Source organism: Lepidochelys olivacea, assembly GCF_965140295.1.
Source record: "Lepidochelys olivacea isolate rLepOli2 genome assembly, chromosome: 5".
Taxonomy (NCBI): Eukaryota; Metazoa; Chordata; order Testudines; family Cheloniidae; genus Lepidochelys; species Lepidochelys olivacea.
Window position 1 is genome coordinate 81,232,310 of NC_140415.1, and position 12,302 is coordinate 81,244,611.

A 12,302-nucleotide genomic window follows, 5' to 3' on the forward strand; every position below is an offset into this window, starting at 1 on the left:
TGAGTATAGCCAAATGATGATGATTTTGCTGTTTAGTCATTATTAGCCTGGGAACATCCAAAATCAGCATTTCTCAAACTGTGAGGCTTGAGTCTTGTTCAGTTGCTCAGACAAGCCACTGGAAAACAGGGGATAGGACTGACCCAGAAAAAAGGATTCCTCCCCCTCCTGTTATGACTTGACAAAACTATAGCTCCTAGTATTCAATACTGAACATGTACAACCTAGCAGAAGATCTTTGCTTTGCTGAACTCAAGAAAGACTAAAGAAGCTGCTGTGTCCTCATGTTTAAAACTGGTCCAACACAAAGCATCACTGGTAGTCCCTGGAGAAGATCTCCCACTCCCATCCAATTGGGCCGATATAATTTATTTCTATCAGATAAATGATGAGATTAGTGAATGTAGAACCTACCTCCTGCTGCTTATGAACTAGATGGGAAAAAATATTTTTTTTCCATTTATATTGTCAGTTTTTCCATGTAAACATACAGTACTAATCCAAAATCAGCCACACATGAAGCACGTACAGCACTTGATCAAACCTCTGTGTTCCCAACAACATGAAATAAGATGTTTCTCACTATTCTCATAAAGAACTCAAAGCCTTTGCAGCTTCACTCAAGCAAAAGAAAGGCTGTGAATCTTGGGTGTTGGCAGGTGGGGGCAGGAGTGCAGGAATAGCAAAACCTTCATTTTGAAGCAATTCAGTTTTAATTACACAAGGGACTCAAATTTCACAGTCTTTCAGAAGTCAAAATAAGGGAGACGCAAGCTTATCAGCCAAGTCAAACCCATATCTTGACTGCTTTTTACCACAAGACCAGGCAATTTTGTACATTAATTAAGCAACTGCAGTAAGCAATAGCCCACCGGTGGGCAAACTGTGGCCCAGGGGCCACATCCAGCCCTCCAGCTCCTGCTGGGGAGTGGGGTTTGGGGCTTGCCCTGCTCTGCACAGCTCCTGGAAGCAGGCGGCATGTGCCCCCCTCAGCTCCTATGCGTAGGAGCAGCCAGGGGGCTCCGCACGCTGCCCCTGCCCCAAGCGCCACCTCCACAGCTTCCATTGGCCAGGAACTGCAGCCAATGGGAGCTACAGGGGCGGAGCCTGTGGACAGGGCAGTGCACAGAGGTGCCTGGACACGCCTCCGGATAGCAGCCAGAGGTGGGACATGCCACTGCTTCTGGGAGCTGCTTGAGGTAAGCAAATCCTGGAGCTTGCACTCCTGCCCAAGCCCTGATCCCCCCGCTCCAAACCCCTCGGTCTCATCCCAGAGCACCTGCCCGCACCCCCAGCCGGAGCCCTCCCCCCCGCCACACCCTAACCCCCAATTTCATGAGCATTCATGGCCTGCCATACAATTTCCATATCCAGATGTGGCCCTCAGGCCACAAAGTTTGTCATCTGCAATAGCTACATTTTAACTGACAGGGAAAATGATTGCCCAATATTACTCTGTAGTCTGGTGCACAGGCAAGAAGAAGCAAAAGGGTCATCTGAAAAGTGCTAAAAAGTAAAACCTCCAACAAGAACAATTCCTTTCTAGGGGCTAAAAACAGAAGCCAGATTTGTGGGGGAGAGGGGTTAATTAATTCCTGACCTATATTCATTATCCCAAGTAACGTTTGTCTAGTGTTCCACAGATTGGAAAAAAAAAAAATCCGTTTTCTAGATGGCTCTCTACCAATCCAGCCAAATGATCATTCAGCATTTTCTACTTGAGGCAAACTGTTCACAAGATGATGTTCGTTGAGATGTTTACCGTGAAGCAAAACCATCAATTTCATTCTTCTCACTCAAGCTGATTGCTTCAAAATGAAGGTTTTGTTATTCCTGCTCTGCTGCTGCCCCCACCTCCCAATGCCCAAAATTCACAGCTTTTCTTTTGCTTCAGTGACGCTGCAAAGGCTTTGTGGTCCTGGTGTAAAACATACATCACTTGCTCATTAAAACTAAGCTTTTGAGGACATGGCTCATTTACTGACCTCTACTAACGGCCTGGGTTTGCGCTCTACTGCAAACCTGAAGTGGCAGAGTTCACAGTAACTGGTATTTGAAGAGGACAGCCAACGCTCCAGGCAGCTGCGATGAATAGTCCCCAGGGTTCCCATACATTCACATGGAGAGAGCAGGTCTTCCTGACTGCTGCCTTCATGGCAGATCCTGCATATTGGCCTGTCATTGAAAGGGCTGCCAAACAAGAAAGGGAAGTTGCTGGTCAGTATATTAGGTTGTAAAGCACCTAATTTCTCTTACCCCATGTTCCAACGTAACAAGATGGAACGTTCACAGTGTGTCTAGAGTTCACCCTGATTTATACATTAGCATACGGCATGATCCCCAGGCTAACGAATGAAGGCACTTTGATATTCTTGTTCAGAACTGCTGCTACTTCTGGTCTATACAGTTACAAGCTGGAAGGAAGTCCTTAACCGTTGGAGAAGGGAATAGACAGACAATTTACTTACACTGACAAATTTATCATTTCCCACAAAGTAGAGAAAGAAATACACCAGGAAACACTTTGGGGGCTGCACTACAGGAGAAATCTCTAAGTGGAACAGAGTATATTTTAACCCTATCCCAAAGTGGATGCCCGTTACGTGGATGCCTGTTACAGGGACGCTAGTCATGATTAAGGCTAAGATTTTTATCATGGATATTTTTAGTAAAAGTCAGGGGCTTCCATGAATTTTTCTGTATTGCCCATGACCTGTCCATGACTTTTATTAAAAATATCCATGACACAATAGGTAGGGACTGGACAGCTGCAGGGTGGCTGGGAGTTCTGGGACCCTCACCACCCATGTGGGCTCAGAGCTCCAGGGTCCTCCCTACCTCCTCTCCCCAGCTGGCATGCCACCACTGGTGGAGAGGAGCTACAGGGTCCCCCTGCCTCCCTCCCCAGCGGCAAGGAGTGGTGTGGGAATCCCACAGTCCTCCCGCAGCAGCTGGGAGCTGCTGGGTACCCCCGCTGCCCATGGTGGCTGAGAGCGTGGGGGCCTACTGCCTCAGGCGGCGAGGGTACCTTACAGCTCCCTGCCACCTCCCACAGTGGCAGGACCCTGCAGCTCCCAGCTGCCAGGGCTGAAGTCACAGAGGTCTTTGGAAGTTGCAGAAGTCCGTGACCTCCACGACAAAATCATAGCCTTAGTCATGATCTCTGCCACTGAAGTACAGGGTAAGATGCGTGCACACATACAAACTCTAATTTAGCCTGAAACAATAACCCTGTGACACAAACTGACCTCCAGGTAGCACCATGTACTGCCAAGTATATGAGCAGAGTCTCCAAGCCACATGTGACTGGGCACTAAAGAGATCTGGTCTGGTGAAGGCAGCACCACACATCTGGAGCAATTCCTTATGGCCAGCTAAGGAGCACCATTATTGGGTTCTGAAAGGAACAGTGTGATTCTTCTCAGCCCAAAGAAGGATCACTTTTGATAGGGCACAGATGGGGGAGGGGAAGAGCACCTCTCCCTTACAAAAGCCTTAAGGACTCAGTTCTTCCTTCTTCAGACACACGTAACTATCGGTAACATGCATGAAAAACAAATGAGAGAGGAATAGATCCCTGAAATGCTAGAACTGTAACATGCTAGAGGGGTAGACTAAGTATCTACCTTGAAATGCTTGGATTCCCTGGACCTACAGTTTCAAATCCCAGCAGGATTAACATAGACATTCATCTGGCCAAGGTACATAAATTGAATAAGCTGCATTTTCATGTGCGTGGATCTTTTGGCTGAGACCTTGAAAACGCCAACTCTGTATGGATGTTCTGGGTTCACAGGGCTTTCTTATAAGAATCATGCCTTTGTGTCTCTGTCACTGACCCAGATTTCCCCTCCTCATTATTGTGCAATGAGTTGCTGCTGCCCACCACCCCTGCTCTGGCTGTTCTTCAATGGTGCCCTGTGTATAAAGGGCTGGGTTTTCCTTTACACTTCACTGGATTTTACACTCTTGTAGTGAAAGGTGGCCTAAGAGAAGGGACAATCCGGCCCTCTGTTTAGTTAAAAAGAAACAAAACCCAGTGGTGTTTGTTATGACATTAAATGCAGATCTGAGCTAGTAAGTTCAGTTTGATAAAAAACTGAAAGGAATAATTGTTTCACTCCAAAAAACCACATTTTTACATGACACCCCAGCAAGTTAATAACGTTCCCCTTTAAACAATGCAGTGGGCGTGATTCTGTGCTCTGTTACACTGGTGTAAATCCAGAACTACTCGAAAGTCACCAGGGAAACGGAGTAGAATTTTGCCCAAAATCTCCTGTGTGAATATTGTCAAACCCTTATGGAGTCTCTTACTAACGTGTTAAGAGAACAAAAAAAAAAACCACCCAGCTTGTGGTCTCAAAAGTATATGACTTAAATATATATTTTGCCACATAATCTGTCAGTCTGCATCAACAGCATGAAAAGCTGCTATCAATCCCACGAGCAATGGCTCCGGCAACAAAGCCTGCACGTGAATCTTCATGAGAGACAGATTCTTTGCCGGTTCAGTGAGTCAGAGCGCGTGGCATGGTTTAGGAATGGCAGTCTGAACAAAATGTGTTATGGCAGTATTAGCAACAGCACGTGAGGAGGGAGGGAGAGGAACGCTGTGTGCAATGTTCTGTACCCTGACAGCGACCATGTGTGTTTGAGATGAAACCCATGCATGAAGCATCATTGGAATGAGTGTTCTCATCAGTAAGTAATGAGTAGCATGCACAAGTCATCAGGGGTAACATTCTGAAGTTTCCTTCTACAAATCGGGAGAAATTATTGAAACTTATTCACTTGACCATCCGCATCTTCAGACACCACTGCCACACTTTTTTTGCATGAAGGTATAATAAGAGTTTAATCATAAAAGGTGAGAGGTGATGATGATGAAATAATAGCGACGAGCTACCAATTATCACAGTAGTAAATCTTACGCGAGCAGCAACACGTCTATCTTCTTCTTCTTCTGCGTGTGACTTAAAATAGAAAACTAAACATGGTGAATTTTAGCTTCTTACTTAATGGTCATAGAAACAGGTATGACTGAGCCTGTATGTGTGTTTGGCTTTTTTATAAAGATCTCTTGTCTGACACAGACTTGAATGCTGTAATTCTAGCCCCTTTCTGCACTTCTTAGCTAAAACAGTTTAATGATCAATTACATGTTTGTTTATTTTTTATTTGGTACTACTGTACCTCTGTGTAGCAAGAGTCCTTACTACTGTTGACAGAAGCTGCCCGTCCTTGGCTGAAACTTGCATGACATACTGCGGCTGTCCATTCACAAGACTGCTACAATCCTCCACCGTCTTTACTAGGGGAGCAGCTGAACTGGTGCAGTCTGGTAAGACTTCAGGCAGGTGACTGCAGCGGCTGGTTGTCATGGTAATAGACAGCAATTACTCTGCTAATGGTTTTCACATTCATACAGAATTTCCATCTAGGAACAGATCAGAAAACAATTTATTAAAGCAGGGCTGTTAACAGTGAATGCAAAATTACAGGCAACCAACATCCCATTAAAATGAAACAGGGTTGGAGTAGCACCTTATCTTCTTAGAAATTTTACACACACACACACAAGAAATTGTGGCATTTAATAACAATGCAGCAGGCATATGTGTGTGTGTAACTATCATATTGATCTCTATGAAATGAGAGGGTTTTCTTTTTTTAAAAAAAGAAATAAACCCCCAAAGCTACCTACCTCTTGGTATTGAAAGAAATCTTAAAATATTACTTATAGTTGAAAAATAACAACTTGTGCAATGTGCATATCTAGGAAGCAACTGCATATACAGGGTTTCCTTTGTTTTTCTCTGTAGATTTTTAAAGTCATGGTGTTGATAAATGAAAAGATTGGAACCTTTTGTCTGTCTCTTTTGCCTGTGTTGCAAATGAATGTATGAAGTTCATTTTAACTTGACACTTGCCTCTGACCACAAACTGACAGTGTTATGTCTTGAAAGAGAAAGTACTGTAGTTGATGATCTACTCTATGAAATCCCTCTGTGAAAATAATCCATTATTGCTAAGCGCATTACTTCACCAAACACAGCAGAATAGGGAAACAACAAATACCAAGCATTTATGACACAAACACTTAATGATAGCCTGCATGCAATAATAATTCATGCCACAAGGAGAGGTAAAAATCATAGCATGCATATGGCTCTCTCATATGTTTGGCTCATTTTCCCACCACTTAGAATATATTTTATATGCTGTCCTGGATAGTGGTAATTGCAAAGCAAAGGTTACGTTAGCAATAAGGGAAGACGACAGAGCCTTTGTACATGAATTCTTTACAGCTTCACATAATGATGCTCATTATGTCCAGGTATGATTTTTAAGGCAAGACAGTGTGAGTCAATGTATAGGACATCGGACACAGTACCTGGAGACTTGGTTTCCAGCTCTGTCACTGAATCAATGTAGTACTGGGCAGGCCACTTGGGCCCTGATCCTTTTTTGGAGCTAGGTGCCTAAATACCTCTTGAGGGTCTGGGCTTAACTTCTCTAGACCTTAGTTTCTCCATCTATAGAATGTGAATGATCCCCTCATCCCCCCATCTTCCTTTGTAAGATGCCTTCAGATCCATGGATGTAAAATACCACTTTAAGTGCTATGAATGATCATTATTCTTTGTGCAAATTGGAGCCAGACTTGTATCGTGCCTAAGTGTTTCTGTCTGTGCACAACGTTTAGTCCATCTAAAAAACCAAAACTTAATTCATGTTTCAGCCACCATTATTTGTACAGTACTGTGTGCTAAGAATCAAACCGTGCATTTAAATATTAATAATTACTTCTTTTAAGAGCCCTTTAGAAATGTGTCTTTAAATAATGAATTAATGTAACTGGATCTCTTTGGATTTGAATAGACACTGGAATGTCACTGTTGAATTTTTGAAGTCTCCTGACTGAATCTCTTTGGCAGTAAGACCTTGGGAGATGCAAGGATGTGATGGTGATGCCATGTCATTTGTACAATGCAAACTTTGGAATGGATGCAGGCCTTCTTAGACAGGTTTCTAAGAATAGGAAAGAATGCCTGGGAACGTGTGTGTTTTAATGGGATCATTTTCAGCTACTTTTCAAACTCTACACCCCAGAGAGAAGTGGATGCTGATGAGCCAGCTTACAGTAGTTTCAATGTTCAGAGAACAGGGAAAAGAAAGAAATCACATTCTGATCCTCATTTACAATGAAAATGAAGCAAATGACTAATTTCAAAACCATTAGCACATAAAAGATGAAGACTTCTTATGAGAATAGGACCCACAGGATTTCCAAGGAGAGTGTGCAGGGACACGATTACCAGTAACACTTTTGTTATAAAATACATGCTGAGACTGTTCAACAAGAATATGCAGCAGCAGAGTAGCTGCTTCATTAAACTTAAATAGCCTAGACGGTACTGTGCTTACAGATCCATGCTACAGAACTATATATTTCCCTTCTGGTTGCTTCACTGACCTCATTATGTACAACAGCAAATTTATCGTTCCATAGAAAGTGACCATCCAAGCCTTTACAAACACATCCATCAGCCATTTGATAAGTTTTTAAGAGCATTTTCTGAAACACCAGACGATGCAACTAACTGCAGACTATTAAAGCACCCAGAACTCTTAGTTGTAGCTAACTCCCATCTGTATTGTTAATTCAAATCCTTGTGCACAGCACTGCCTTGACATTCCAGGCTAGTGTAGCCACCTTGCCCTATTCTTTTGTCTAATTTAATAATTTTCACTTTTCTAATGGAAAAAACATTTTCACAAAACCGATAATGACATTAATTCAGGCCTTGAGAATAACTTTAAAAAAATTGTTTCAATTCTAGCATAGATCTAAAATGTAATTAACTTGACTCAAACACAGTACTCCGGGGAGTGTATTTCATGCAAACTGCATCCCACAGTATATGCTTGGAATTAATACAATGACAGGCTTAAATAATAAGCACATATTGTACTCTGAGGTGAAGACCAAGATTAATTGTCCTGAGAGGTACATACTAAGGCAAAGCTGAAGTCAATGCTGATTCTGAAGAACAATAAATCTTTATAGCCAATAAAACCCCAAATTCATTCAGAATGTTTTCCATCCAAAATATGTGGAAATCTCTCCATTGTGGCCACAAATATCTTAGCAGAAGGGGAGAGATTAAGACCAAAGGCAAGGAAGAAAATGTGTCTTTCCATATGGCATTTAATGAGAAATGTAATACTGAGGAGGTAGAAGGACTATTTTAGATGCCAGGAGTTGCAGAGAAAGGCAGTACTAATACAAAGTGACAAGACCATATGAAAGGATCGAGATGAACAGAAAAAGGTATTAGTGAGATAAACTTGCCCCAAACTTTGAAATTAGAAACCCCAGGAGGGCAGTCCTAGACTTGATCCTATTTCTAATGAAAGCTGGCATTAAGTGTATACTTATTGACACACTTGAGAAAATGTTTATAATCTATCATTTCCTCTCTCTGCCTTGATTACTGCAACTTCCTCGTCTGTACTCTGATTCCCATCTTGCCCCTCTCCTATCTAACCAAAATTCGACTGAGAAAATTATCTTTCCATTGTGCTGTTCAAACCATGAATCTTCCTGTTCTCCTAGTGCCCAGTGACTACTATGTGCCTGCTGAATTATGGTAGTACTTTGCACTTATATGTAACATTTTTTCTGAGAAACTAGAAACACCTTACAACAAATAATACAGTACATCTCAATAACCCCTTTGAGGCAGAGAAGTAGAGAGTGGAACTGAGGCCCCAAAAGTGTTTAAGTAAATTACACAAGGTTATTCTGGAAGTCTGTGGCAGAGCCAGGAACCATATATCCTGAATCCTAGTCTTCTGCTTTAGCCATAGGGCTCTATCCTTCTCCCCATAATGACTTACTAAAAATTACAAGATACTATTCCAGCAAAGGTCAGCCCTAGCTTATAGACACTCCCTTCCTTCCTGATCTGCTGCTCCCACCCCATGTGGTACTATACAGCTCACTGGTGGTATTATCTCCCCGCACCCTTTTTTAAAAAAAAAATTATTATTCCAAGCCCCTTTCTGTGGGCTTTTCAAACACAAAAGCAGACAATATACAGATCAGGAAGCTTCTCTCTCTTCCCCACCAACCCTTTACAATGAAGGGGCAAAATGCGATGCAGAGGCTACCAGTAGGCCCTTAGACACAAGAGCCACCACATGTTGGCAATCCACGGTATGGAATGAAATTATAGGCCATTATAGGCTACACCAACAGCTGAGTATTCTTGACAACAAACAGTTACTTAAATAGCTTTTCTTTATAGAAGGATTTTCCTCCTGTAGGAGACTTGTAACTCTGGGATTAAGAGAAACTACAGGACTCCAGAAATACTTGTATGCAAGGCACTCGGACTCTTAAGTTCTATTCAAACACATGGAGATGTCAAAAACCAGCCTCAACAGCCAGGGGAGGAATTTCAACAGCTCACCTGAATTTACAATGGGCACATACATTGAATCCTCAGTGCACATTTGACTATTGTGCATAAATTGAATTCATTTCTTAAACCCATAAAGCACCATCATGCTGATGAATTCAATTACAATAGTGGATTTTCAGTTTTAACCATGGGAGAATCTCTTCAGAGCTTCAGTAGAAACCCTGAGTTGTTTGGAATGGATTCCCATGAGACAAAAAAGCTCTTATACTGTAAGGCAGTAGGAGGCAAAAGTTACACAAATATTGAAGTGGAGCTCTTGCATAAACACTGCCCATTTGTGCTTTTTCAGCACCCTTATTAAAAACAGTACATAATGCATCTGTTGTATTCATATGCTTGGAAACGCATTCGCTTTTCCCATCTTACAGTCTCAGGAGCCTCTGATTCATTTCAAGAAATGCAACTCAAACTTATATCAATCAGCTTTGAGACTTTAGAACCAAGGGGGAGGGGGGAAACACACACACACTAACTTGTTAGCTGGAGAAGGCTTCCCTAAGGAGTGTTTTAGTCATGGAAAAACAAAAAACAAATCTGTGGGGGCGCTTTGGTTTCTATTAATTTATTTTTAAATTCCTTCAGAAAATGTATCTGTCTCTCCAAAATCTTTCCCCCTAGTCTAACACTACCTGTTGCTCACTGTTTTAAGTTATCATTAAGCATCAAGGAGAAATGATAAGCTAGTGATGTTCAAGGCCAAACAGGAAACCAGGCCACATATTGCTCTTGCCAGTCCTTACGTGACTTGATAAGATCATGTTTTCTAAGGGCCTCAGTGGAGCTCCTCAATTTGCCTGACAAATTTTGCTGGTGAAGATGAATCCATTTTGCCCAGAAGTCTTTATGAAAATATGTCACACAAAAACAAGAAGTTTATGTTCATATGCTTTTGCTATTATTAAAAACTGCAAACTTTTATTTCAGGACAGTTTAATGTTTTTTGAACATATATGACTGTGTATCGCAGAACAGGAGTACTTAACTATGTCAATGTCATTCTGAAAAATATCATTTGGGGACTGCCAGAAGGTGAGCTTGTCCTTTAAGGGAGTTGAGCTCAGCCCTACCTGTGCCTAGTTAACTTCCTCCTCAGGCACTGGGTATTTAGGTTTCCTATAAGAGGAAGCCTGCTCATCTCAGTGAGAAGGGAGATGGAAGGCTCCCTTGCAGAAAGGTCAGGTGGGTGATATGAAGGGCAGAGGGAGGCTGGCTCTCTGTAGTGAGCTTGAAAGGCAGCTCTGGGAGACCCTGAGCCTTGACACAAGGATAACTGGGAAGCCCTGGGAAAGGGTACTGCTTTAAGCAGTGTTGAAAGGAATTGATGCTTGCAGTTGCTTAGAGAGTTGAGGCTGGGACTTCAGTGAGGGTGGGAGGAAGAACCCCCTTTGATGGCTTTGTGACAACAGGGAAAGTGAACTGCTGAACTCAGGAGGGAGCTAGAATAGGAACTACTGCCCAGAGATGGTGAAGATGTTAGGTAGCCCGGGGAGGATGCAGCCTGAGCAAACAGTGGAAGATCTCTGTAGTCTGAGGACAGCTGCGAGATGGCTTTGTTTCCATTAGACTTGTTCTATTAATTCTTGAAGGGGTGGAAGTGTGTGATATACCTGGAGCGCTTAGTCATGTCACTGATCCAGCAGTGCTGGGAGCTGGAGGACCACTGTGGGGAGGCAGTACGTTTACCAGAGTGGGGAGATTAAGGCAGATACTTTACCTTCCTTGGCTTCTGGGAAGGCAATATTGCCACATATGGTGGGATCTACATCTCAGATTAGAGACTAGCATAAACCCTGAAGCATGAGGTTTAATATTTTCAAAAATTCTTATAACTGATAACTCTGGATAGTCTTTTCATATGAATGTTCAATCCTCTTGTATGTTATTGGCCCCAGTGGCTTCCTGGGGCAATGAGTTCCACAGTCTAATGATAAACTGTGTGGGGGACAAAGTATTTCCTTTTATTGGCTTTGGATTTCCTAGCCTGTTTTCACTGAAGATCCCCTTGCTCTTGGGTAAACACAGAGAGCAGAAGTTCCTACTCTACCTTCTACCATTCATTTTCTTCCCATATTGCTCTCCTCCCTTACTTTTCTTCATTCTAAGGTAGAATCCTAATGTTTTCAATCTCTTCATATGATTTTTTCCACACTCCTCAACCTTCTCTGACCATTTTTGAGATTGGTATTGCACATGGTATTCCAGACAAGGCCCACTCCACTGATCTTCTATATCTTTAAAACATAATCGCAACTATACATATAAAATGATGGGGTCTAAATTACCTCTTACCACTCAAGAAAGAGACCTTGGAGTCATTGTGGATAGTTTTCTGAAAACATCCACTCAATGTGCAGCTGCAGTCAAAAAAGCGAAAAGAATGCTGGGAGTCATTAAGAAAGGGATAGTTAATAAGACAGAAAATATATTGCCTCTGTATAAATCCATGGTACACCCACATCTTGAATACTGCATGCAGATGTGGTCGTCCCATCTCAAAAAAGACATATTGGAATTGGAAAGGATTCAGAAAAGGGCCACAAAAATTATTAGGGGTATGGAACGGCTTTCGTATGAGGAGAGATTAATAAGACTGGGACTTTTCAGCTTGGAAAAGAGAGGACTAAGGGGAGATATGATTGAGGTTTATAAAATCATGACTGGTGTAGAGAAAGTAAATAAGGAAGTGTTATTTACTCCTTCTCATAACACGGGTCACCAAAAGCAATTAATTGGTAGCAGGTTCAAAACAAACAAAAGGAAGTATTTCTTCACACAATGCACAGTCAACCTGTGGAACTGTTTGTCAGA

The 12,302-nt window shown here is 42.2% G+C and overlaps 1 protein-coding gene across 2 annotated transcripts in view; it reads right to left on the reverse strand.

Annotated features, from left to right (window-relative positions):
- Nucleotides 1–12,302, reverse strand: part of MARCHF3 (membrane associated ring-CH-type finger 3) — a 96,407-nt gene that overhangs the window by 20,590 nt on the left and 63,515 nt on the right. For both annotated transcript variants that reach the window (XM_084628873.1, XM_084628872.1), the window contains 2 exons: nt 5,197–5,440; nt 1,986–2,190 (listed from right to left, as the gene is read on the reverse strand). In XM_084628873.1, coding sequence (XP_084484999.1) covers nt 1,986–2,190; nt 5,197–5,384 — 393 coding nt within the window. In that variant the 5' untranslated portion in view covers nt 5,385–5,440. The remainder of the gene's footprint in view (nt 1–1,985; nt 2,191–5,196; nt 5,441–12,302) is intronic.